Raw genomic sequence first — 25,949 nt, 5'->3', positions numbered from 1 at the left:
ACTTCAATAATAAATGGAAAATTTCAATGAGTTCGTACACTAGCTTACGGTGCGTTAACTGTATGTAGAAAAGAACTACATTTCCCATGAGCCGACCGACGGTTATGATTGACAGGCCGTGTCCCCCAATCAGGTCACCCAAAAATATTCGAACTACCGCATTGGGCGGGGCTTCGTGTCACAAGAATGGAGGCACTCGGCGGGCAAACGTTTCATTACACGTTTCGTGGCGTTATTTCTCACGGAAGCGTTTCGTTTTATTGATTCTCAAGCCGGACGTGGCGGTCGGGGGCCGACCGAGTCGACGCGCGGCTCTGCGAGCGAGGAGTGACGCCCCAGGAAGGTTCGTCCAGCGGCAGTAGATGAGACGTAAGTGGGAGAGAGAAGGGCCCGCCGTCGTAGCCTGAAAAGCTTCGGGGAAAAGTGGGTAGCGCCGCCTGACGGGCCGCCCGGCGAACCGGGAGCCGCGTTCAGGAAACCGCGGTGCCGACAAACAGGTCTGCAGTGTCGGAGGGAGCGCCGCCAACAGCCCTCCATACGCCATCACACGCAGTAAACAACGATAGGAGTCAAGACTGGAGGGAATCGGGCAGCGGTGGTTCAGCCTCTGATGACGAGTCGGCTGAGCAGCACGAGGGCCTTCACGAGAGCTCACGACACACTTTCATCAACACTGCAGGCTGTTATTAAGCTGCACACCGTTACACGTGGAGCTGAAGAAAAAAACTCCACGATTTCATTCATTTTTCCTTTCATTAGCCTTTTATTTAGTCAGGGGAACCACATTGAGAGTAACAATCTCTTTTACAAGTGAGTCCTGGATGCCGTGATTTAATTCTGCTCGCTTGTGTGCTTTATTCGTCTCCCACAGGCGTGCTGTTGCCTCTCCCGAGTGTAAAAAAAAAAAAAGTTGTCTGCCATCAGGGCCAATCTGAAGATCCACTTGGTCACCGGACACGCGTCATTCATGATCAATTCGTAAACCTCCATAAACATCTCAGACACGATGGCCGATCAGCAGCAGGAGGAGGAGGAGGAGGAGATGGAAGGTGTTTATGTGGAGCACCAGTACATGTGCAGCGAGTGCCACGAGCTCTTCAACACCCTGGAGGAGGTGCTCATCCACCAGCAGATCCACACCGGCCCGGAGGGCGAGGCGGGCGAGGCCATGGCCATCCAGGGAGTCCCAGAGATGATGGAGCAGGGCCAGCAGTACCAGTGTCTGGAGTGTGGGAGCCTCCTCGTCAACCCAGAGGAGCTGCTGCTGCACCAGGAGATGCACATGAGGGAGGCGGGGATGGAGGTGGAGCATCAAGGTGAAAGAAAGACGGGACCTCCTCACTCGGTTCGCCAAATTCAGAGGTGAAGAATCGCAAACGTTGACCGGCTGTGTTTTTTTCTCCCGACCCCGTTCCTCAGAGCTGTGCGAGGTCGCCGAGATGCAGGAAGCCCGATCGGAGGTTCAGGTGGTGCAGCCGGTTCAGTACCAGTGTCTTGACTGCTTGGCGCTGTTCGACTCGCCCGACACCTGGCTGGAGCACCGGCGCACTCACAGCAGGAGCACCACGCACAGCAACACGGAGACCACGGTAAGAGACGAACCACACCAGCCAGCAAGGTCACGTTGCGTGTCGGGAGGACCCAGAAAGTGGGATTAGTCAAAGGAAAGTACTGCATTTGGGAAGGTGGCGTCAAATTACAAGCACAGTGAAATGAAAGTGTTTTCCTATAACTGGAAAAGCATTGGACACCGAAGAAAAGAAGCCGATTATGACGCCATCGAATCCCCCGACGGGTTTGAACTCCGCATTCAGGCTCGGACTCGTCAGATTGCAGTGCGTGCTGTTTGCAAATGCGTGTGTTTCATTTCAAGTGCCTTTGCGTCCCCCGCCACAGGAGTACGTGCTGCAGCCGGACGGCACCATCACGCCACTGAACAGTGTTCAGAAGTACGTGCTGAGCGAGCAGCAGGCCGGCGAGATCCTGGCTCAGGTACTGTCATTTCAAGGCCCTCGGTGTAAGAAATATGTTTGTGGGGGGGGGGGGGGGGGGGGGGCTTTCAAAGCTGTCGGTGTAGATCAAAGTGCACATTTCATCCCTTATAGTTTTGTAGTGGTGGCATTCAAGTCTACTCCTTCATGTCGTATAACTGTTCAATACCCACAGTTCTTGTCTCGTTCACACTCCTGTGTGTTTCGCAGGTCCTCGCTCAGCAGCAGCAGCAGAAGAAATATCACGCCGTCTCTAAAGCTGGCCCGGCCTCCCGCTCCGCCCTGCTGCCCCCCGTCACGCCGACGCCAGGCTCCGCCACCATGCACCTGCAGATCCTCACGGCTCAGGCGCTGGCAGACGGCTCCTCTTCCCCCGGACAGCAGCGCTCTCGGCGGCCCCCTCTGCTGCCCGCCACCGCGGCACAGGCGTCCCCCTCGAAGCTGGGCGCCCTGGAGAACGGCGTGCAGAGGCTGGAGGTGAGACTGGCTCCCGGCGTCGGCAGGGACCATCAGCAGCAGCGGCCCGCGGAGGTGGTGGTCATCCACCCGTACGAATGCTCCGAATGCTCGCTTCTCTTCCAAACGCCGGAGGACTTCCTGCAGCACCAGGGGGAGCACTTCCTGGGTCAGGACAAGGAGAGCGGCTCCCCGGGGGTCATGAGTGGCTTTGAGGAGGCGCGGGGGAGGGAGGAGGCGGCAGCGGAGAGGGCGGAGGACTTGAGGACGAGGGGCGACAGGAAGCCGGGCGTCTGGGCCAAACTGCAGAAGTGCGAGCTGTGCAGCCGCACGTTCACCTCCATCAACCGGCTGGCGCTTCACATGCGCGTCCACGAGCAGGGCACGCACGAGTGTCCCGAGTGCGGCAAGATGTTCAAGAAGCCGGCGTCGCTGGAGACGCACATGCGAACGCACTCCGGCGTGGCGCGCTACCTGTGCGTGGACTGCGGCAGCGGCTTCACCACCGAGGTGACTCTCATCATGCACAGGTAAACTACAGCCTCCAAAAAAACAAAACAAAAGTCATAAGCAGGAAGTCGCCGCCGTGGCGTCTCATGCTCTCCCCCCCCCCCCACAGGAAGTCCCACACTGCCGACCCGCTCCACAAGTGTCAGTTCTGCAACAAGACCTTCACCAACATGACCAAGTACCTCTACCACCGCCGGACGCACCTCAACCGCGACGGGAGCAGCGCAGCCTCTCCCGTCTCCGTGGTAATAAAAACTGCCCCGTTTGTCTGGTGAATACTTGTGTCGCGCCAATAAATATGTTGTCTTTGCAATGTTTTATTTAATCCCGTTCAGAATGATTGCCTCCCCACCTTCACTGTGAAGTATTCCCTCAGGACATCAAGGTGGCAGCGCTTTGCTTTAGTTTTCTTTCCTTTTCCACACTTGTGGACGTCGATATGTAATCATTTCTGAAATGTGAATGAAAACATGCTTTTTTTCTTCCCCTCCTACGGTTCTCAGTTTGTTCTGATGTTTAAATGAACACATCAATCCTCCTCCCCCGAGTGTCTTCGCTGTGTTTTTGCCATCGTTATTCTGCGAGAGTCTCACCTGCATGTCGTCCAACCATCCCTCCATCTTCTTTACCGCATTTGCCTGTTAAAGAGAGTTTGAGCCTGAAGGTCTGGAACAGGATTCAGTTAAAAGTCCCCCCGACTGCTGAACTCAACAGCTTTTTCAGGGGCAGAGCAGCTTTACAAGTGACCCTATAAGTGATGGAACGCCAAATATTTGTTTTATTAATACTTGAAAAGTCCACTTTTTGGATTGTTTACATTTATTTCATCAGTTTTATGGTAAGAAAACGTGTTTTAAGTTTGTGTAAAGCAGTATTAAATCTGATTTGAGGGTTTGGGACATCGCGTCGCCACATTTATTTAAGACTTGTTTTGACTCAAGCAGTCCTGCGCTGTGTGGAATATTTTATCGTTTTAATTCACTTTCATTACGCAAAATATTTGTTTAAATCAAGTGTCAAGCTTCCATTAATTAATCAATCATTTATGTTTGATGAACGTTAAAGGTTCGTCTCACATTGAACCACTGCTGCAGCGTGACGATTTTTAAGTTCTATGCATTTCATTGAAAGTTAAGGGAAAGTTGGTAAACATGACACCATGGGAAAAACGGCTCCTGTTGAATTTTGATCAAGTTCACAACACGTGATGGACAAACGTCCACATCTCGAGCTTTCGTCACCGCCATTTTTCGTCTTGACGTGTCCTTGTGTCTCCCGCAGCTCTGCGCCCCAAGACGAGCGTCTGCTTCCGCCCTCGCCATCCTGGAGCGGGCGAGAGAGAAGAGGAGCTCTCAGAGCGACAAGGCGGAGTTCAACGAGATGGCGCCGCTGACGGAGGAAGAGGCCAGCGAAATGGAGAACCCAAAGCAAAGCGACCGGCGAGAATCCGAGGAAACCGGCGGCAGCGTGGAGGCGCCGGCGCCCCCTGAAGGAAAAGCAGGCGATTCAAAACAGCTGGGAGAAGCTGCCGGTTCTCCCTCGGGCGCCCCTCCGGCGGGCGGTCCCGCGGCCACCGCCGACTCGGCAGACTGCACGTCGGCGGACACGGCGGACAAAGCGGCTTTTTCTTGCCGTTCGTGTCCCCAAGCCTTCCCCACCAAGCTGCAGCTGGTGCAGCACAGGCGCAAGGCCCACGCCCCCGAGTGCCGCTTCCTGTGCGGCATCTGCGGCAAGTCTTTCCAGAAGCAGATCCACGTGCGGAACCACATCCGGACTCACACCGGCGAGAAGCCCTTCCAGTGCGCCGACTGCGGCAAGACCTTCTCGTCGCTGGCCAACCTCATGCGGCACAGCCTCGTCCACTCCGGCCTGCGGCCCTACCGCTGCGACGTCTGCCACGTGTCCTTCACGCAGTCGTCCAACCTCCGCCAGCACAGCCTGCTGCACGCCGCCGCCCCGGCGCTGACCTGCCCCGACTGCCCCGCCGTCTTCCGGTGGCCCAAGAAGCTGGCGGCGCACCGCTTCGCCCGCCACCCGGGGTCCCCGGCCCCGTTCCCCTGTCCGCACTGCGAGGCCGGCTTCCTGACCAGGAGGCAGCGGGACGCCCACTGTCTGGAGCAGCACCCGGCGCTGGTGCAGGCGGGGGCGGAGGAGGCCGGCAGCGAGCCGGGGGTCGGCCGAGACGCGTCCGAGGAGCCCTCCACCTCGGCCGCCGCTGCTTCGGGGGCGCCGCCCGGCCTGGTGAGGGGAGGCCTGGACTGCAACATCTGCGGCAAGAAGCTGAACTCCGCCGCCAACCTGCGGCTCCACAGGCTGAGCCACTTCGCGGCGGGGCCGCGGCGGCCCCGCCTCCCCCCGGGGAAGCGCTCCAAAGCCCACCAGTGTCTGACGTGCGGCAAGCTCTTCGTGTCGTCCTCCGGGGTGGCGCTCCACCAGCGGGTCCACACGGGCGAGCGGCCGTTCCCCTGCCACGTGTGCGGCAAGCGCTTCCGCCAGAACACGCACCTGCGGGAGCACCTGCGCACGCACTCGGGCGAGCGGCCGTTCCACTGCGACGTCTGCGGCAAGGGTTTCGTCCAGAGCATGCACCTGGTGGAGCACCGGCGCACGCACACGGGCGAGCGGCCGCACACCTGCGGCCAGTGCGGCAAAGCGTTCAAGACCTTCTCCAACCTGAGGAACCACAAGAAGACGCACGCCCGGCAGCAGCGGCTGGACGAGGAGGCCGCCGCTGCCGCCGCCGCTCAGGCCGCCATGGAAACCAGCTCGGCCGTGGCCGTGGAGGACGCTTCGGCAGTGGACCTGTCCAACAGACAACCGCAGCTCATCCAGATCCAAACCTCGGACCTCCAGCAGGTAAGACACTCGTCCCTCTGCGACGTTTCCTCAGTTAATTCAGATTGCAAAACGGGGTTTGTCCAGGTGTTGAATCGTCTCCCATGTCCCCCGGCAGATACAGGGCACGCCGACCATCATGTGCAACGAGTTTGGGGAGACGATCGCCATCATAGAGACGAGCGAGGGCGGGGCGCTGCCTCTGGAGCAGGCCCTGGAGATCTACCACACGGCCCTGGAGAACGGCCTGGCCGTGGACGGACTGCAGCTGATCTGAGCCCACGGAAAAAAAACTAAACCAGAGTGAATCCTCATCCTGGCTGAAACCAAGACTCACTGCCAGGGGTTTTTGTGCCAAGAGGACATAATAAAGACCAAAGTATGTTGATCACTGTTAAAACGACGCTCACTGAAGTCATTTGACTTGTAAATTATGGGGGGAGGAAAGGACCATGAGTTGTGCCTCAGATATTTCTATGATTTATTTGATCATTTTTATTAAATGGATGTGACTTGGTCCGTGATCATGTAAAAATGTGACGTCAATAAATGTTTTTCATCATTATCCGGTGTCCGTTGATGATCTGAAATTCAATGTGAATATTTTTCTAAATCCTTCAGGTGCCACCAGACATAAAATGTTCAAACTTAACGTGAATATCAGAATGTAAAGTGTATTTTAATTCTACTGCCTTGTAACTGATTTTTTAATCACCTTTTCTGTGCTTTGTTGCTTTTTGTGCTCCCGACTGAGCAAGGTGGGAAACGCGGCGAATCGATGGATAAGATTGTTTTCCAAATGAGCTTGAAATTACTTTTTAATTAAAGACATTTCAGCTCAACTTCTTTTTGAAATTCAGGTATATTGCACTCGTCTCTTCTGCGTTCAAACCAAATGATGTGCTATCAAATGAGTGTTTCATCAGTTTGGTTAGATTTACTTCTAAAAAAAAAAAAAAAAAATGCTGACTCGTGTCGGGACTGATCTCGATTATCCAATGTAACCTCAGCCTGATGTGAACTAAATTACCACTTTTAACCACTAGGTGGTGTGACGAGTAGCACCCCCTCAGTCCAACAGGAGAAACAAAACAAAAGTGGACATAAACAAACACTCTGCTACAACAATGACTGAATGAACGTCCAGATGGGACTTTACAGCGACGTGGCAGCGCCACCCGGTGGGCACATGTGGCTTCGCTCACTGCATCTTTAAGTAAAAAGCCATTTTTCACATTCGCAGTGATGTCACTTTAATTGAACACCTAGTTTTTATTTGCATACTGAAACATACAGATTACAAACTTAAATTATGGATAGAAATTCCTCTCTTGCATACTTGAACAGCAACACAAGGAGTACAACAGAAAAAAAACAAAAACCCATTAATAGCCATGTTTATTATTGTCCCCCTCCCCTCCCTCCCCTCCATTTCACGTGTTTCACCTTCGGTAATGGTGTCTTTAAAAGTCAACTTATGTTCAATGACAGATTTCCTTATCAATAATATAACGAGTCTACTGACTCTACAGTAATTATTTACAACACAACCAAGTCTTGCACAAAGACACGACCAGTATTATGTCCTACCAGCTCTTTGATTGGTTACCTTCCCCGCCACTTCCTCCGGGTTTCTCTCCGCCCCGTCTGGGGAAAAAAACGGCTCTGGAGAGAGCAATAAAGTGACAAAGGGAGGAAGGAGGGGGAGGAACCGAGGAGATGTACAAGTGTTGAGGCTCAAAGAAATGGAACTCGGTCGAGGGACAAGAGAGGCATTGCGGGCTGGTCTCAAAAACAAACGGCTTATTACTGCTGAGAGAATGCAAAAAAAAAAAAAACGTCTACGTCGTCGTTCTTCTCGAAATGAAACCGTAAAAAGAATTGCACCGCAGGTCCTTTACTGGGGGCAAGAGGAAAGTCAAAGGGAAGACTACGATGGAGGAACTGTACAGGTGTGGAGCAGCTTCTCTCACCCGAAAAAAGAAAGAAAGAAAAAAAACAAAAAAAAACTAACGCAATAAGCCAACAGCTGGCAGAAGTGAAGGAAACATCTGTCTGACTGCTGTAAGAACGGAAACAAGGACCCAGGCTCACTGCAACAATATGAGAAGTCATAATAAGAATAAGAATCATAATAACCGTAGGAAGAGTACAACAACAAACTGAGTATGACAATGTTAAATACAAATCAAATGTTTGTTTTTTTTTGTTTGGGTTTTTTGTTTTTTTTATAAAAAAAAAAAAAAAAAAAAAGGTTAATAAAACTGCTTGGCAATAGAGGATTAAGGTCGTCTCAGCCTGACCAGTGACACTGAGAGCCAGGATGTGCCCGGTGACTCTTGACCCCGCCTCCTTCCTTTCATGGCGAGCGAACGAGAGGCACGGGAATGCTCGGCTCCGACCCACTGGCTCGTGCTCTCGGCTCGGCCGCCAGAAGGGAGGACTCGGCCAGGTCAGGTTAAAAAAAAAAAAAAAACACAAAAAAAAACCAAACAGGAATGATGGCACTGCCAAAAGTCCCCACTTTAAAAATGTCTCAGTCACTTTGTTTCAGTCACTCCGTGGTCAACCTCCCCTGAAGGTCGACAGGTGAGCGAAGGAAGAAAAGAAAAGGAAAAACAAAAACATCTTTCCAGGTCCACTGCAACGATTTCTCTCGTCAAAATCAAATGGGTTCCGGCTGCTGAGGGCCCAGCCCCCGACAGGAACCGAAACACCAGTTTACAACACGTACATAACAAGGTTGTTCCTCAAGCAGGTACTTCAGCTGCTTTTATTCTAAAACTACAAAAAAAACCAACAAAAAAAAAAACATATCAAAACATAAGAATGTCCCCCTTTTTCTTTTTTTTTTTATAAGCGCCGACCGCCACCGCGGGTCTCAGTCCGACGTGAGAACCTCGTTTTCTCCTTCAAGGCAAAATGAGTGCAGACGTACACAGTGGTCCTTCGTTCACTGGCATCGATGAGAGGCTAAATACAGATTGCTAATTCAAGTGAGGGAATAAAAAGGGTTGGAGTTCGTGCGGTGGAGGAGTTTTGGTGCCACTGGTTTTTTTTTAAATGTCCTTTTTTTTTTGGTGTAAGGATCACATGTGACAAAAAAAAAGTAGGTCCCAACATTGCATACTAACCTCTCGCTCTCAAAGGTCGGCTGCAGAGGATGGAACCAAAATTCAAGAGTAAAGAGCGCGAGTAAAGCGTGACAGTGTGTGTGTGCGTGTGTGTGTGTGGTGAAAAGGTCACCAGATACTGATTGGTCAACTCGAATGTGTCAAGCATCCCTCATCTCGAGGAGTCCTGGGAGTCGCGGGCGTCCTCCGGGCCGGCGTCTGCACCCTGTTCCACGTCGTCGTCCTGCAGGTCCCCGCCCCCTCTGGCCGGCCCCTCCCCCGCCTGGGAGCCCGAGGGCCCGGGCAGCGAGCCCACCAGGTCGGCGGCGCTCAGGCCGGGCCCGTCGGAGGGAGTGGCCGTCTGCATGATCTTCTGCCGGACCTCCCTGATCTTCAGCTGCAGACACACCTTGGTGGGGAAGATGTCGGAGTAGCGGGTCTGGAAGGCGGCGGTGGCCTGAGCTGGGGAGCGGGAAGATTAAAAAAAATGTAATTAAAAAAAAAAAAATACCAGCAGGAAAAAAAAAAAAAACCTGGATCTGATGTGAGGTTTGACGTCGTACCTGACGGAAAGAAGCCTTGCTCCTGGAATAGCTGCATGACCAGCGCCCTCCTCTGGTCCAGGGTTCGTCTGAGTGACGAGTACGGCACCTTGTCAAACTCCAGCTCGGTCAGGATGTCTTCTCCGTCCGGGGCTGGGAGGGGAGCAGGCACATGGAGCGCTTCAGGATTCAACAGCTTAGTTTAGTCTTTGTTCTTCAGCAACAGGCACAACAAAACACTGCATAGTAGCCGATTACAGATTGTAAAGCTCAAATATTACTGGAATGACAACAATGTGAGATTAAATTGTGCGTGATTTAAAAAAGTCCATTATATCAGATTTAAAAAAAAAAAAATTATGATAAGAAAAGCTAACAAAATCTGATTCTTGCCATCCTCAATGTCAGAAACACACACGATTATATTTGACTATTACTTTTTTAACACTGCAGTTGACAGTAAACTTTGAAAAATGGGCAGTTTATCAGTGGAGAGACGAAAATAAAATGAGGAAAATGACAAAAATATTAATTTCAAGGTGTTTACCTCTGCGTTCAGAGTTGAAGGTACGAAACCGTTTCAACTCGTGGCTCTAAGGCTTTGCTACAGTTTTGCCAATTACATGATACAGTTTGTCGTTTTCTACTATAAAACAATCAAAGAAACTTCCAAAATGACGTTATTGGTTTTATTGTGTATTGTTCTACTATTGAAGTTAAGAAGCAAATCTTCAACTTCCCCTCATGACGTCATCGTAGCCACACTCCTCTACACACACTAATAAACCATCACAAAGTTTATTCTGTCAAAGCCTTCAAAGTCGGTGGGACAAAGTGGGACCACCTTGATTATAGAAGTGTCCTAAAGCTTCTGGCGCGGTGTGAATTACCTGCTCTGTCGAAGGTGAAGATGTCTCCCTCGCACTTGGCGGCGCTTTTCGGCGTGTTGGGCTCGGAGCTGCAGCTGGAGCGCCGCCGACTCTTCCTCTTTGGAGACACTTGATCGTCGGTGGCCGAGTCCAAATCTGAACGCGAACAATCCACAAATCCCACATTAACAGCAAAACCGGCTGATTTCAAATGGTCCAGAGGGCCGATTTAAGATTGGACGAGTGCAATAAATGAGGAAGAGCGGTGAGACCTGTGGAGTTCTTCCTCTTGCGGCGGTAGCTGCCCAGGATGGCTCGGGGGGACGTGGCCAGACTCTGCAGGGTGGGCGAAGGCAGAACCTCCTCGGGCCGAAATTCGGGCAGCTCGGCGAAGCGCTCCTCGAAATCCACCTCCGACAGCGCCCTGCCAGTCCAACACGCACACACGCACACACCGCACAGTATATAGACACGCCGTCCAGCCAACAGCCCCGCCTTGCACCCCCTCCCCCCGGGCGTTTCAACTCACTTGTCCACCAAGTCGAAGGTCTTCTTCAGCGGAGGCGGGCGAGCTTTGACCTTTTTGGTGGGAGCCGGGCCGTCTTTGTCGGTCGGCGGGGGAGGCAGGGTGGGTTCGGCGGCTGCGGGAGGGGGGAGGGGGGAGGAGGGGAGGGACTCCTTCCACGCGGCCTGCACAGACGGCACCACGCAGCGGTTCGAGTCGGGCCTGGTTTGGACTCCGGCGGGGTACGTCTCGCCTCTCACCTCTTTGGTCGCGCTCTCTCGGTTCCTGGTTTCCGGGGCGTCTGCGGCGCCGCCTCCCTCCGGGCCCCTGTCGGGGGGCGGGGGCTCCTCGCTGGGATGTGTCGACGGAGACCTCGTCTGCCCCGCCGGCTCGGGATCAAAGGAGAAATGACTGTTGGCGGCAGCTTCCTTCTCTCGCTCCCTCTCCCTCTCCCTCTCCCGCTCTTTGTCCCGGTCTCTCTCTTTCCCCCGGCCCCCCCCATCATAGCTGCCCACAGGAATGGTCGCCACCGTCGCCTTCACCTTCTGAGGGATTCGGACCGGGAGCGGGGTGAGTTTGGGCGTCCCTGGCGCGCTGCCTGCAAAACAAAAAATGATACAGATATTAGTACGCAAGCGTCATCACAAGTCCCAGTTCTGGACTCTAGACAGGACGGGCGTACCGGGCGTCTGCATCTGAAGAGGACTGCAGGGCCTTAAGGACACAGCAGAGCCACTGGGGGGCGCCACTGAGCTGCTGCTGCTCGTGGCGGTCTGCGCCAGCCTCTCCAGCTGCCTGTCTGGATGCGCCGGCGGCTCGGCCTGTCTGTCCGCGTGGAGCTGCGGGTGCGGGTGTGCGGCGACGGGCACCGCCATGTGTTTGGGCAGGATGTGGGGGGAGGCGCTGCAAGGGCTGGAGGAGACGGAGTACACCACGCTGGGGGCCACCGCCGCCATGGAGACCACCCCTGTTGCCATGGAGACGCTAGGTGAGGAAGGGTAGATGGCCGTGACTATCTGGCCCGCGGGGCCTGGGGCGGGGGCCGAGGCGGGGGGCTGCGGAGACTGAGCCGTGGCGATGAGGGGGGGCTGACCTGCAGGAAGGAGACCGGGGTCAAGACTCTCATGTTTGCGCCGATAATACGGAAATATTCATATGGCGCGGTTCTCAGATTCACATAACTGACTGAAGGGTCAGAAAAGAAGTTAAATCAGCTGACTGGACTCACAATCTGATATTTGCACCTAAAATCTGCAGCTCATTAACTCCAACATGTTGGTGTCAAACTATTTTTACAGCTCAATATAAAAACGACAACAAAAATAAAATACTTGGCCAGTTCTTATTTTTCCGTGAGTAACTCAGGGTTCATTTTAAAGGGGTTTGACACAGTTGATTTTTTTTTTTCCTAGATAAAAACTATTCCAGGCGCCTGGGAATAATTCCTGCGCTGCTGAGAAAAACCCCAAACCAAAACACGCAGGTCTGTTCGAGAGATTTGTCAGGTTGATTTTCTCTCGAGAAAAGATGCTGTATAAATGCTTCGCGTTTCTCCAGACAATAAAAATGTATAATTAACTTGGACCTTATTGGCCAACGTGGATCAGAATTTAAGCCCGTTACCCAGACGACCTGTTGACAGTCGTGACCTTCTGTAAAGGTCATTCATGGTTCATGTGTACACTCTTATAAACATAGAGATCAACAGATGCAACATTTCACAACTCTGTTTGGAGCATTTGTGTTAGACTCCCTTGTTTATGGAGGGTTTTTCTTCTTTTTATAACACCTACAACAGAAAAATAAAACAGTCACTACAACAGATATAAATATCTAAAGAAGTGAACTTAGCTTCTTAAAGTAATGAGTCTTTTTGTTTGTTTTTTCAACATGTTTTTTTTTTTTTTAGAAAAGGTAATTCACTATCATTAATACATTAAAATACAGGTTTTTTTTTTTAATAGTTAATGTAATTATATTTGGAGATTTTTGGGGAGATGGGATGTGGACAATGCATTTTGAAGGAATTTAGAACAAATCTTTAAGGAATTAAAAATACTACTTCTATAATAAGTAGATAAATGTAGCATCAAACGTCTCATAGATTTATTAGAAATAAAGTGAAAAAAATTCAAGCATTTTTTCATCCATGGTTCCTCATTTAGGTCATGAACATGTTACTTACAGTAAAAATTTCACGTGATCATATTTCTCTCACTTGCTTGAACCAGTGACCAGGAATGACCACAATTGTAATCTAAGGGTTTTTTGTTTTACTTTACGGAGATGAAACCTTTAGTGGCCTAAAAAAAAGTTTATTACAGCTTCAACAGCTTGTCTTTGTTTTTAGTTAAACTTAATATGCTTAGCTGTGTTTTCACCCCCTGAGAAGTTTTTTTTTTTTAAACATGTATTCTCAGTCACTTTAAGCAATTTGGAAAGAAATGGCAAATTGTTGTTGTTTTTTGTTTTTTTTTCCATCCTATTACCTGCGATCAGCGGCTGGACGAGCGTCTGCCCGGGTGGCGCGATGGCCGTGAACCCGAGCGTGGCGAGGGGCGAGGGGACGTACGCAGATCCGGGCACCGGCAGAGCTTGATGGGTGGGAGAAGCGCCGGTGGTGGTGGAGACGACGGGGATGGTCGAGGGGACGCCTGGGGTGGACTGGACGTAGGTGATCCTGCACGGGAAGGAGCAGAATATTAAAAACAAAAGACAATGGATGGGCGACATTTGATTGCGATTAGTAGAAGAGAAACGGCGCTGCGGCTCAATGATGAGGCGTGACTAAAAAGAAAGAGGAAGACAAAAAGAGAAGCGCTGCGGCGAGGGGGGTCAGTTTGTGAGCACATCCCAGCAAAGTAGCACGATGTGACTAGTGTGTGTGAGGAGCTGAGAGGGAGTGTGGGGGTGGGAGGCCACCAGCAGAATGACTAACACATCCAGAATAGAGCTGCGGTTACATCTGCACCCCTACTGGAGTTTTGGGCTTTTAAATTGTCTCCTCACTGCATTTGAAAAAAACCAGGACTAAAAATCATGCCACTTCCTAACAATCGATATAACTTATTCTTCCTTAATTCACTTTGTATTCGACGATGACAACACCTCTTATAGAGTGATCGCCACATCATGAATTTTTTTTCCTCTAACAAACAATGAGAAAAGCCCAACGGAGACAAAAAAATATTTTAATTGTTGAAACCCCGACAGGCATAAAACAGTCCATTTGGAAAAGTATTTTACTCCGTCCACTACTGCTTAGTAAACCTTTTATTATCTGTCCAACGGGTAAAATTGTCACGTAAAACCCTCCTCCTGATTGCCATCTATTTTGGGAGTAAACACACTCTACTTTGCGTACTCACTCGGATTCCTTAAAGCTCTAAATGATTCAAGGGGCGATATTGCTGGTGAGGCAATGTTTATGGGAGATTCTGAATAAAAGTACCATGAGTGGCTGGCCGGGTTCGTTTAATTGCTGCTGTGGTGCCTAAAAAAGCAGCAAAGAGCAGGTTCTCACAGTTAAAATGTCGGGAGTTCGTACACGACATGTAAACACCAATGCACATTTCATACATGAGATATCACCACTGTCAGCTGCACGGACGTAAACTGTCGATAATGGAGCGATTACGCAGAAAAACAGTGGCTCAGGGGCTCGAGGGGCGACGGTGAGCGGAGCTGGCACGTGTTCATTAATGGATGTCTGTTGTCGGTGCTGACTCAAGCTTTACTGGCACATAATTTGTTTATAACCCTTCCAGACATCTGATTTGAAATATTGTCGGGTCCATCTCTCTGTTATAGCTTTTAGGCTGTCAGTCTGCATTACGGAAACGTCCCACTGCGACTGCTTAAAGATTCAAGCTGCAAGACAGAGCTCAAAAATCCAGCTGTGAGATTAAATATTATCAGGGGGGGGGGAGCTTTCACGGTGAATAGAGACGACAAGACCATCTTCTCTATCATCCGAGTTATAATCTACACCAACCACAGTGTCCAGAGCAAGCTTGAAGGTAATATATGGATTATTTTCAGTCGAAAATGTTCCAAAACAACAAAATAAATATGATATGCCAAGCTAACCAGTGAAATCCAACTGAATACCACATTGTGTCACGAGGTAGTGTAAGGAGTCCCTGCATTGCTCTTCCTGCCTTCACTACAGGCACAATTGTGTTAAATTCTAATTGTGCTGAACTAGATGCAGAAAAGAGCTTCTGCTGATCCATGGGAAGAATTTTTGCCTGTGATGACAACGAAATGCAATAATAATAACCTTTCAATTACAAATAAGGAAAAAATATATAAATATAGTACAACAATAAAGCATAAAACTGTCATTTAAATTTTTTTTAAACTTAATAGTGGATTTTTTTTAAAGGCTTTAGATCTGAATTGAACAAATTTTATGATGTAGTTTGGTAAATGAAGCACTGAACCAACAAAAGCATTTAGATCGTAGTATTTTGAGTTTAAACCTCACTTCTTATTGTCTTAAGAGACAGACAAAAATGTTGCAGGGTGAATTTTCATGTGTGAAACGTATTGTTTTTGGTCGTTCATGATTATAAATTGATCCTGTTGTTCCACCAAAATTGCCGCCTGCCAGAAAAAGATAAGCGCCACACAGAAAAGCATCAAGTTTGTGGCTTGGGCCGGTTACAGAGGTTACTGCATTCATGCTGGTTCTGCAGATTCCTACCTGGTGGGTGCAGGAGGTAACAGCACAGCCTGTGAAGGGGCCGATCCCGGAGCCACCACAGCGGCGGCGCCCACCGTCACTGGGAAGGGGCTGGCAGGATGCACTGCTCCACCCTGAGGCAGCTGGGACTGCACCACAGGCATGGGGGCAATCTGGATGATCTGCGGCGGCACAAACAAGAGGCGGCCGTGAAGGGAAGAGGAAACCAAATACAAAAATCAATGAAGAGGCAGGGTGAGTGGCTGAGTCGACGGGTTTGCGTCGACTTGGAAAGTGATCGACAAAAACGGCGACAGTTTAGGCCGATTTATCAGTGGCACACTTGCTGACCTTGCTTCCGGACTGAGCTCCGTTCTGGACAGGAAGAGGTGGAGCCACAAGGGGAAACGGTTGGGTGGGGGCTGGCGCAGTTCGGACTGTTGCCATGGGAACGAGCATTTTACCCTGGAGCACCGGAGACTGTGTTTGCACTGAAGCAGAGACAAAGAGACGACAGGGCGGGGAGGGGGGGGGGTCACTACAGATTATTGGCAGAACAAATGGCACTGTCATGTCTGCAGGGGAAGCTCTCACCTCTGGTTCCCGGGCTGACCACTCCCACCGCCGGGCTGGACGAGTATCCTGTCAGTGAACTTGTACCCTGCTGTTTCCCGTTGGCCAGGGACATGTGTGTTGGTGGGGCTGTGGGCAGGTTGAAGATACTGGTTGGCTGGCTGAGCTGCTGGGGTGGACTCTTGGGGTTGGTGCTGGCAGGTAGGGTGGGCAGAATGTACTGAACCTGCGTGATGGCCTTACCCCCAGGGGGAGCCAGCGAGGAGGCGGGGAGAAACTGGGGCTGGAGCAAGGACATGGGCAGGGGCCCGTTGGTTTGGCTGTGCGGGGCTGAAACGGCGGTGGAGGAGAAGGTCTGCTGCGGGGAGGGGTGTGGCTGAGGGGAGGGGGTGATGAGCTGTACAGCAGGTTGGCCGGACAAAGCCCCCCCTAACACCAAATTAGTCACTACACCACCGGGGCCCACACCTGCGCCTACAGGATTCGGAGAGGAGGAGGAGTAGTACCCACCCCCGCTCGCTGTGGCCCCGGCTCCTGATCCAGAACCGATCACCAGTTGGTGGTGATGGTGGTGGTGGTGGTGGTGCTGTTGCTGCTGGGGGGTCAGGGACTTCCTCTCTGGTGGATGTGGGCTGGAAGAAGTGCCCCCATCTCTGGGTTTGCTGGCAATTGGGAGCGGCGTGCTGATGACCGGACGCATCACGTTGGTCACCACCGTGGAGGCCACTCTCACTGCGCCAATGCCCAGGAGGGAGCTGGTGCCCAGTGGACCTACTGATGAAGACGGAGGCCCTCCAGCTGAAGAAGGGATTGAATGGCCAGAGGAGAGGGAGAGGGAGAGAGAAGAGGCGGGAACACTTCCCACTCCCTCCCCCACAAACGCATCTTTACCATCTCCCTCTCCTCTCTCCTTCCTCCTGAGGTCAGAGAAGCCTCCGCCTCCTGATCTCCCCTCGTCGTATCGCTTGCTGGTGGGGTAAGAGGACAGTGAGACACTCCTGCCATGAGGGGTGTGATGTGAGGATGAGGATGATGCAGAGGAGCAGATGACTGGAGCAAAAACTCTCTGAAAAGGATGACAGATGCATCTTATTAATTAATCAAATTGGGATGTCAGAAAGTGAAACTATCAACAAACGGGAGACAAAATGTTGTTACCTTGCGGTCGCTTTCGTCTCCTGAACCGTTCTCACTGTCGCTGTCAGTCACCCGCTCTTTACACTTGAGGTCTATGGAACTGCTAGGATAAGGGTCCTCTGTGGGGGAAAGACAAAAAAAAAAAAAAAAAAACCACTACAGCTTCACTTGACAAGCTTTGAAAACCAAAAATCTATTTTAAAACTGCTTACAGGTCCAAAGAACAAGTTTAGTCATTGTGCAACGTGTTATTCTGCGTTTGTATTCCTCTTCTGGGCGAAACTTTCACAAAACGAGAATTAAATTAAATTAAAAAAAAGACCTGGACAAAGTATCGGTTACAGAAATGACTGTTTCCATGGTACGTATATGAAAAGTCTTACAGAATATAGAACATGCAACTGATTGACAAAATCTCTTGTGATGAGGTCACATGAAAGCGTGGCCGCTGCCAGGTCTGAATCCTGACAGGACATTATTGTGCCGTTGGAGGGGATTTCTACTTGCACGAAAGTAACAATCTGGGTCAGTGACAGAAGACCAGTATTCTTCTGCTTTAGTTTGCCTGCTCTGATAGGATCTAAACGAGAAGAGTGAAGCTGACTTCTCACCAATGACATCATCGTCACCCTCCTCCTCACAGATGACCATTCGCTCCTCATCGCTGGTCATGTCCTCGCTGACTCCCCGCTGAGACTGCGACAGCGGAGGAGCGTGGCTCGAAAACTGGCTGCCGCCGTCTCCGCACATCTGAGAGGACGGGGACACACGCATTTGAAAAGTCTCCCCGCTGGTGCAGGTTTCTTATTGCAAGTGAGGTGCATCTGCACATGCTCTCTTAAACGGCATCGCCAGATGTTTGTGCTCGCAAGTTGCATCAAAAACGATGAAGTGAAATGCAAATCAAGCAAGTGATATCTCATGCAGGGACAACAAACTGTGGCTTTAATTAGTTTTTGTTTCAATAAACCTCTAGAAGCGCTGCTACAAGTACCGACCGCTTGCAGTGTGTTTCATAACAAGACGGAAGCGCTCTCCTCTTACCTGCGCCAGTTCTGCCAGAGCTTGTGTGTTTCCCCGGTCGCCCCGCTCCAGGCTGTGCACGGCACTCTGAGAAAACGCCCTGGGACGAGTAAGCTGACCCCCGGGACCCTCTGCGGCGCTCCTCTCCGAAACGCCCACGACACCTGCGATGACTCCCTTCAGCTCCACAGAATGGGGCTCTAAAACATTAAATGACATTTAAAAAAAAAAAAAAAGCCTGTCAACAAAACTGAAACTTGTCTGGACGTTGTGCACCGTGACAGCCAGGTGACACTGACCCGTGGATTCAGACATGCTCCTCTCTCGGATGTCTTTGCCCCCTGGGACCCCGCGGCCTTCAGAGCTGGATTTCTTCCTGTCTTTGTTGCACCACTTCCAGTCTGGGTGGGCCTTAAAGTGGGCCTCTTTCACCTGGGGAACAGAGAAGGATAAATACCGGGTCATATGCGCGTCCCACTGCTTTGATTAGATATTTTTGTACGAGTATCTGTGTACCTGAAAGGCCAAGTCGTGATATTTCTGTTTCTCTTTCGGCCCCAGGGCATACCACCATTCCCCAAGAATCTTGCTGACCGTCCGGTTGTCCTGATTCGGGTGTCGCTGGTGCACCAACGCTCGATGGCGCTTACTGAAAATCATAAATGCGTTCATTGGCCGTCTGATGTGGTCCTTCTCCCTCTGGAAAAAAAAAAAGCAGAAATATTACAATACACATATGATTTCAAGGAATAATGAGTATCACGATGCTGTGGTTGCCGTGCAAAATCTACCTTTCCCGGGCTGCTCTTGTCTCCGTCTTTGGGCAGCGCACTGAGGGACTGAGTGCGTCTCTTTACTGGAGAGGTAGTGAGGGGCGGCTCAGGTATGACTCCTGGGAGGAAGCTGACAGGGGAACAAAAAACATCCCGTTGTCTATAATCTTCAGCAGAATTTTAATGACCGTGACGGCGTGCAGACGGACACTGGCACACACACTTTTTGTTCCCTTTCCCTCTTCACCGTTTGAAATTGTCATTTTTCTACGTCACATTGGGTATGATTCGCCTTGGAGATGTGAATTCTTTTTTTTTTTTTTTTTAGATGTAGATGCAAAACACAAGTAGTTCACCTCCCATGAGATGCATCAGCAGATTCAGCAGCCTGGCTACTGCCTTTCATATAGTGATAGAGACCAGAGACGGAATGCTTTTGTTCCCATCTGCTTTGTTCTGGCATTGAGCTCCTCTGCCCAAATTAGAGCGAGGATACAGAAAATATCACACTCCCTTACTGTATGTGTGGGTACACAGCACCACACGAAAAAGATTGCTGTGAAGGCTGGCTTGAACAAAATACGTAACCACTTTAAAAGGATGAACAAGGATAATACCTCAAAGTATGTGCTTATGCATCTCCGTGAGTTTCTGTAGCCGGTGGGCTTCACCCACTAAATCATCAATAAATCAAAACAAAAACAACAAAAAAACAAACAGAAATGCAGCTGCTCTTACGGGTCATCCACATCACTCTCGGTTTCACTGTCTGGCCTCTCCCTCTCTGCATCTCCTTTCTCCTTCTCTGGAGGCGGCTCATCAGAGGAAGGTGGGGGCCGGGATGGGGGACCTCGCTCGACTGTGGGAGGGGCCTCTGCAGGCTCTAGTGACAGCGCTGCCACCCCCTGACATTCTGGGGGGGGGAAAAAACAAAACAACAAAAGACATGAACAGCAAATTCAAGCAAAAAAAAAAAAAAAAGAAACCTCTGAAAACTGGCAGATCGGTGGTGAAAATAACTTCTCCACAGCGATTACATCAGTATCTTAAAGCTGATACAGTACCTGTCTTCAGGCTTGCTGCTTGGGGGTGGTTCACTGGGTGCTGCGCCTCTCCTGGCTGGGAGGGAGCATCTGACTGGGTGGGTGCGAGAAAAGGGACCAACGAATGCCAAGGGAAGACTGGAACTGATCTGGGCTCGACATTGGTCCACACTGCAGGAGAAAAGAATTAGAATTCTATCATTCTCAGCAATCACATTTAAAGGAGGCAGTCCATTTTAAACTCACATGATCATGCTACTGTCTCCTTTGTCAGGAAACCACAGCTCGCACACTTACTTTGCGGCTGTCTTGATATTTTAGTGACCAATTGAGATCGTTTTCACGTTGTGCCTTTGTTTTAACTTTAGTTGGGGAGTCGTAATAAACACTGAATCTATGAATGTTTGTTTGGATATAGAGCAATGGATTATTTCAACTTGGAGGTTAGCTAACACTAGAGGTGGTGGGGGGTGGGTGGCAGCCCATTACCTGGCAGAAAAGAAGAGCACCAGTGCTTTCAGAACTACCAGGAATATCAGTGCAGCCACAAATGCAGACCTCAATCCACTTAACTGGTTAAATCACTTCAACAACAGCAGATGTACAAAAGGACTCTCTGTTCTCAACAACAGGCTGCATGTAGGAGAACAGAAGCTGTTACATTCTGAACCATTGTAAAGGACTCAAAAGCTGTTCAACTCATGTGCATTTTCATTATTAAATTAAAAAGTCCAAAAAAGGCTTTTCTGGGGAAGAAAAAAAAAACAACAACATTGAAATCCATCCTCTTATAGCCTTCATAAATTGGTTGAACCTCAGATTGCACATTACTACAGCCAAACAGTCAGTAAACACTGATGTAGATATATAGAACTGACAGGAAGAAGGAAAAAAAACAAATGAAGTGGACTAACCAAACATGCTTAATCCTTGGCGAAGATACTGAGGATTCTCAGATGAGAACATGGTTGAATGAAATCTTTGATGTTCCTCCAAAAAAAAAAAAAACAATGATAATGACTGGTCTTTCTCTTTTCTCCTCAAAAGTCTCTCCTCTACGACACACAGCGATCCAAGAGAGGAGACACGTTTAATCCAGAATCTCGAGCAAGCGACTGCTGGGAAGCGGATGACGACACGTGCTCAGCGGTGTTCGTATCACGTCTCATCCCCACAGGTTGCAGTCATCATTCACAACAATTACTGCATCATCTCCCGGAGCTGACGAGCTCCTCGAGGTGCGTCATACGGAGGTATATTTTCTTCTTCTTCTTCAGGTGAATAAAGTAGGACAACGGGACTCCGTTTCGCAGAGCGCCGCAATCGAAGAACGTCATCGGCGGACAAAATGTACTGTAAACGATCACCATAGAAAAAAAGGAAACTTGAAAAAGGTAGCGTCTGTGAGAATGTGGCGGTGCAGAGACGACCCGCCGAGAAGGGTGGTTGTGATGGGAGGCGATCCTCCTCCTCCCGTTGGTCTAATTACCCCCGATGCCCTCGCGCCCTGTTTGTTTACATTACTACAGCAGCTCGGCCACGAAGGGGTTAACGAGGCCTGCAGCCCATCCACGGCCTGGGTTAAAACATCCGCCCGGGAACTACGCAGTCCTCCTGGGCCATGTCAGACCATTGCCTGCGCTACAGTACGGCCGCAGGCAGGTTGGCTCGGCGGGGTGTTGAGAAAACTCATCAAGACCCCCCCTGTCCTCCCCTCTCAACCAACCCCAAGAGCTCGCCGCTGCCAGAGAGCCCCGTATCGATCAGGGTCTATGGCTATGGGCTGGAGTCAGTTTTTATGAAGTGTCGATGGCCACTGTTTTTTAACACGACTCGCGGAATCGTAGGGGGACACGGCGAGAGGACCATCTATCTGCCTCTCGCAATCACGGGAGCCTCAAGTGCACCGCTCCAGATTGGACCAGCCTCTCGGGAACGCCCCTGGTCGTGCACCCGCCGCACAGACACGGCCAAGAGCAGCGCAATTGTTCTCATATCTCAAGCCCCAGTGTGCACTGGCGAACTCGTAGTAACGGTGGCGACACGCCGATTGTCTGATCAGTCCTATCGCTATCTCCCCCGTAACATCACGCAATAAATGCACCTGTTTTAAAGCCTGGCTTATCACCTGCTAGGAGCGACCACCCGCCAGCTCGGATCTGCCCCCGGTGAGCACGCCGAGGATGGTGTTGTTGACCGTAAATCTGGTGCATTCATCCATCACCCCGTTAGCCCCGCTACACCATCGCCGTGATCAACCAGGAGAGCCCGGACGGTTACCGTGAAGCAGCTCCTACCTGAGCGATGTGACCACGGACCTGACGCTAGCTAAGCCACACTTACAACACAGCGGTAACAGCGAGCACAAAACAAGGATGTATACTGCTGGATTTTTTTTTCTCTTCCCCTCACTCTTCCTCCTCCTCCTCCTTCTTCTTCTTCTTCTCCTCCTCCTCCTCGGACAAGCTTTCCGAAGCAGACAAGTCAGTGGCTGATGGAAGATGCGGTGAGAAGAGAAGGGTGGGGGGGAGCTTTAAAGAAATAAAAAAAAAAAAAACACACAAAAAAAAACAAAAAAACAAGCGACGTGCAGGTTAAAGCTGCCGGAGAGGAGCTCCGTCCGTCTGCAGCAGGTTAGCTAGCCAGTACAGGCGGACGACATCGGCGCGCGCTGTCCAGTCCGTGTGCTACGAGTGTTGTTTTGGCCGACGGAAGTCCTCGTGTCGCATCTTCCACAGCGCCCGCCACAAGTTTGCTCCCTAATTTGTGTTTCGTTGTGCGCCTCTCTCGCCAGCTTTGGCCCTTTCTTTCTCTTTCCCTCCCTCTTCCTCTTGTTGTAAACTAGGCTGCCTGCCCCCCCACCAGTGCTCGGGCCCCCTCCCCTTCTCGTCCTGTCAACCTCGCCCAGCCTTGTCCCGCCCCCTCCAAGCAAATGCCGATCGCCCATTGGTCGGCACAGCCAGCTGTCATCTGCCCACGGCGGGCTGTGATTGGTCGTAGTGTGCACTGGAATGCCAGTCATATGCAAATCCAACCTGGATTTACCGCTGTAATCTCTTCTCATCCTCAAAAACATACCCTTATTTTTTATATGTACCACGAATCAATAAATAACACACCATACTTAGGTCATTTGAATCCACGTACTCTATTTGAGGTTATATTAAAGCCTCAAAAGTGCGTATTTTTTTGTTTCTCTCCATAAACCCACCCAGTCCTCCTTTCATTGGCGGATGAGTCGTAGTAAACCTTGATTGACGCTCGAAGACGCGAATCAACAGTCGACACTCAGATGTAGGCCAACCAATGACTTAACAGAAGCCAGACAAGATCCCGCCTCCTCGCAAATGCTGTGTTCCAAATGTAATACCCGAGAAGACCTTCAGTGAAGAGGGGCGCTGCTGTGCAAACCACTGTTTACCTGCCACGCTGCTTTGAGACTGTCATCTGCAGAGGATGCAGTCAAGGCTTTGGGGTCAAAATTTCAATGCACTTCTGTACCTATTGAACATGAAACAAACTGCCAGAATAGTTTCATGTTAAAGTCAAAGAGAGATTAAAAAGTCCCCTGATCTATTGATGATTTACTTTTCAGATGCAGAGAAGGGATTTAAGTGATGTAATTTTGCACCACCAACAGCCCTTGCATATCCCGAAACAGTTTTTTCCTTCACTCCACGATGCAAACATGCCTCCCCAAGAAAGATTGCTTTACATTTTTGCTGGGGAAAAAAACCCCAGGGGACACGAGAGACAAAGTCAGAAAGCGAAAAAGAAAAATAGAAATTTAAACAGGAGAGTCACGGTGGTTAGAATAAGAGGGAAAAAATGGGTGGAACAAGCAAAGAGTGGAGAGGACCAGAGGGTAAAAATAGACTAAGAGTCATTTTCAGCAGGAGAGGTAGAGAGGGAGGGAGAGGGAGGAGGTGGTGGTGGTAGAGAGAAAACAACTTGTGAAAACAGTTCTCTTGAAGCGAGGAGCGTGTGGGGGAGCCAGTGGGAGACAAAGGAGAAGTAAAATATTGTACATGTGTAACTCAAAAGGTAAAGGAAGTAAGATGGCGTGCATATATATGGTGGTGTGGTTTCCCGCTATACTGTATGAGTCAAGAAGTCATGCTAAGCTTGGCTCTTGTATCCATAAGACAAATACAATACTGGGGAGGGACTTGATTATCAGCGCCAGCCAGTCAGCACATCAGGAGCTTCAATCTGACCAATAAGACTATAAGAACAACTGGCAGCTGCAGTCCTCAGTAGTAAGAAAAAGTTAACCCTTTGAGTCCTGCCTCAGAGAATTTCTGACAACTATGACAGAACAAGATGATTGAGAAGCCGCTGACACCAGTAACGTATATATATATATACTGCAACGTGACAAAGTGTCCTTTAAAATCTGGCTCCCACGACAACAGTTGTTAGAAAAGCAGACACAGAGAGAGAGAGAGAGGGATTAAGGCTTATCAACTCCTCTGAGCTCACAACAAGTCAATCCAGTCAACGCAGAGAGGAGGGAGTCGCTTGGCTCAAGCAGTGAAAGGAAAATAGGGTGAAAGGACAGGGGTGGAGATGAGGGATTACTGTGGCTGCTCAGTGGTTACAGCCCTGAGTAAACGGCGTCATTTCTGACTGATGAATTTACATCTGACTAATTATTTAGAGAAGACAAATGAGTTTTTCCTCTTATTTATTTATTTTTTTAAAGACATGGATGAATTTGCGATTGGTTCGCCAACGAGAGGCTGTAAAAAGAGTCCGTATAAAGGTGGTGGAGGAGAGACAATAGTGGTTGTCGCAGCCGTTGGAGCACAAAAGATGTGTGGGTGAAACATGAAAATATGTTCCCTGCACACACACGAAGTTGCACAGAGGAGTCGTGAAAGTCGATATGAAACAATGGTTGGGAATATCAAGAGTTTTAGCGCTTAGTCACATAAAATAAGAGAAGTTTTGAAAGCTGGCAAGAGTACGCGAGAAGGTGTGAAGAAAAACAGTTCAAAAGAGAATTTTCCCCCTGAAGCGACGCTGCTGCGCTGGCAGTGCAACATTTGTGTAGGTGTTCAGCGGCTTTCATTGGCTGCCTCCGACTCGGAGACATCGTGCTTTTATTGTGCAAACACAGGCATGTCTCTCGCTCCCAATTACATCCGTCAAATGCCACGTGACACCGCATGAGAAACTTTTCCTCCTCTCCTCCTCTCTTTTTTTCCCTTTTTCTTTATAACCTACACCGGCACTATGCAGGCAGAGCACCGCCTTCACTCGCTCTCCCATCCCATTCCTCTCATCCCTTAATTCATCTTCCACCCCTGTGCTCTGTGTCTCTCCCTCCCACAACCCACCATTTGCTCCGTCCAATTATAACTCGATCACCAGTCTTTTTTTTTTTTTTTTTTTTGCTGTTACCATAGCAACAGCTATGTTGGGGCACATGTTCCCACGTTGCCGACGGCCACCACTCCGTCACTGACCACCGCTTGTCTATCGCATCAAAATAAACGCAGACCGTCATTTTTGGCGTAGGTGACGACGGACAGTGGGGGTGGTGGGGGGTTGTGGGGGGGGGGGTCGTCTTTAAGGGGCACAGCCATCAGAGCCGTTGGTCAACACTGCACCCGCGCGCTGACTTTCACATGAAGCGAGAAGTCATTTTACACGATACTCTGTGCCGCGTCGCAAAGGACACCTTCATCGTCCAGAACATTGACACTGCACTTATTAGGACTTGGACAAGAGTCACACTTCCCACACTGCACTGCAGACTCATGCAGCCTCATCCCCCAACAACAAATAATTAGCGACAAAAGAAAATACATGAATAACAAACTTGGGACGAGCGTTTGGAGCTCCAGATCGATCACCCTCCCCATCCACTGAGAGAACGGACCTGTA

General features: G+C 50.1%; 2 protein-coding genes across 2 annotated transcripts in view; one reads left to right on the top strand and one right to left on the bottom strand.

Annotated features, from left to right (window-relative positions):
* The first annotated feature begins 203 nt into the window (after positions 1-203).
* Positions 204-6,480, top strand: znf526 (zinc finger protein 526). The gene is made up of 8 exons (XM_080501696.1): positions 204-369; positions 872-1,316; positions 1,420-1,589; positions 1,897-1,992; positions 2,202-2,977; positions 3,067-3,202; positions 4,239-5,813; positions 5,911-6,480. The coding sequence occupies exons 2-8, from the start codon at positions 1,007-1,009 to the stop codon at positions 6,067-6,069; spliced, it is 3,222 nt and encodes a 1,073-aa protein (XP_080357822.1). The 5' UTR covers positions 204-369; positions 872-1,006; the 3' UTR covers positions 6,070-6,480.
* Positions 6,481-7,221: 741 nt separating this feature from the next.
* cicb (capicua transcriptional repressor b) overlaps positions 7,222-25,949 on the bottom strand; it is a 29,754-nt gene continuing 11,026 nt past the window's right edge. The window contains 19 exon segments of the mRNA XM_080500449.1: positions 7,222-9,367; positions 9,469-9,627; positions 10,338-10,472; positions 10,589-10,740; positions 10,846-11,006; positions 11,082-11,419; positions 11,504-11,914; positions 13,311-13,501; positions 15,530-15,690; positions 15,860-15,999; positions 16,103-17,147; positions 17,240-17,337; positions 17,830-17,968; positions 18,263-18,441; positions 18,541-18,673; positions 18,758-18,940; positions 19,033-19,144; positions 19,753-19,927; positions 20,079-20,228. Of these exon segments, the coding sequence (XP_080356575.1) occupies positions 9,078-9,367; positions 9,469-9,627; positions 10,338-10,472; positions 10,589-10,740; positions 10,846-11,006; positions 11,082-11,419; positions 11,504-11,914; positions 13,311-13,501; positions 15,530-15,690; positions 15,860-15,999; positions 16,103-17,147; positions 17,240-17,337; positions 17,830-17,968; positions 18,263-18,441; positions 18,541-18,673; positions 18,758-18,940; positions 19,033-19,144; positions 19,753-19,927; positions 20,079-20,228 (4,352 nt within the window). The 3' untranslated portion in view covers positions 7,222-9,077.

The sequence above is a fragment of the Blennius ocellaris genome (genome assembly GCF_963422515.1).
Source record: "Blennius ocellaris genome assembly, chromosome: 8".
Lineage (NCBI taxonomy): Eukaryota > Metazoa > Chordata > Actinopteri > Blenniiformes > Blenniidae > Blennius > Blennius ocellaris.
The sequence above is the reverse complement of the archived record's forward strand: the minus strand, read 5'-3'. Positions and strand labels throughout refer to the sequence as shown.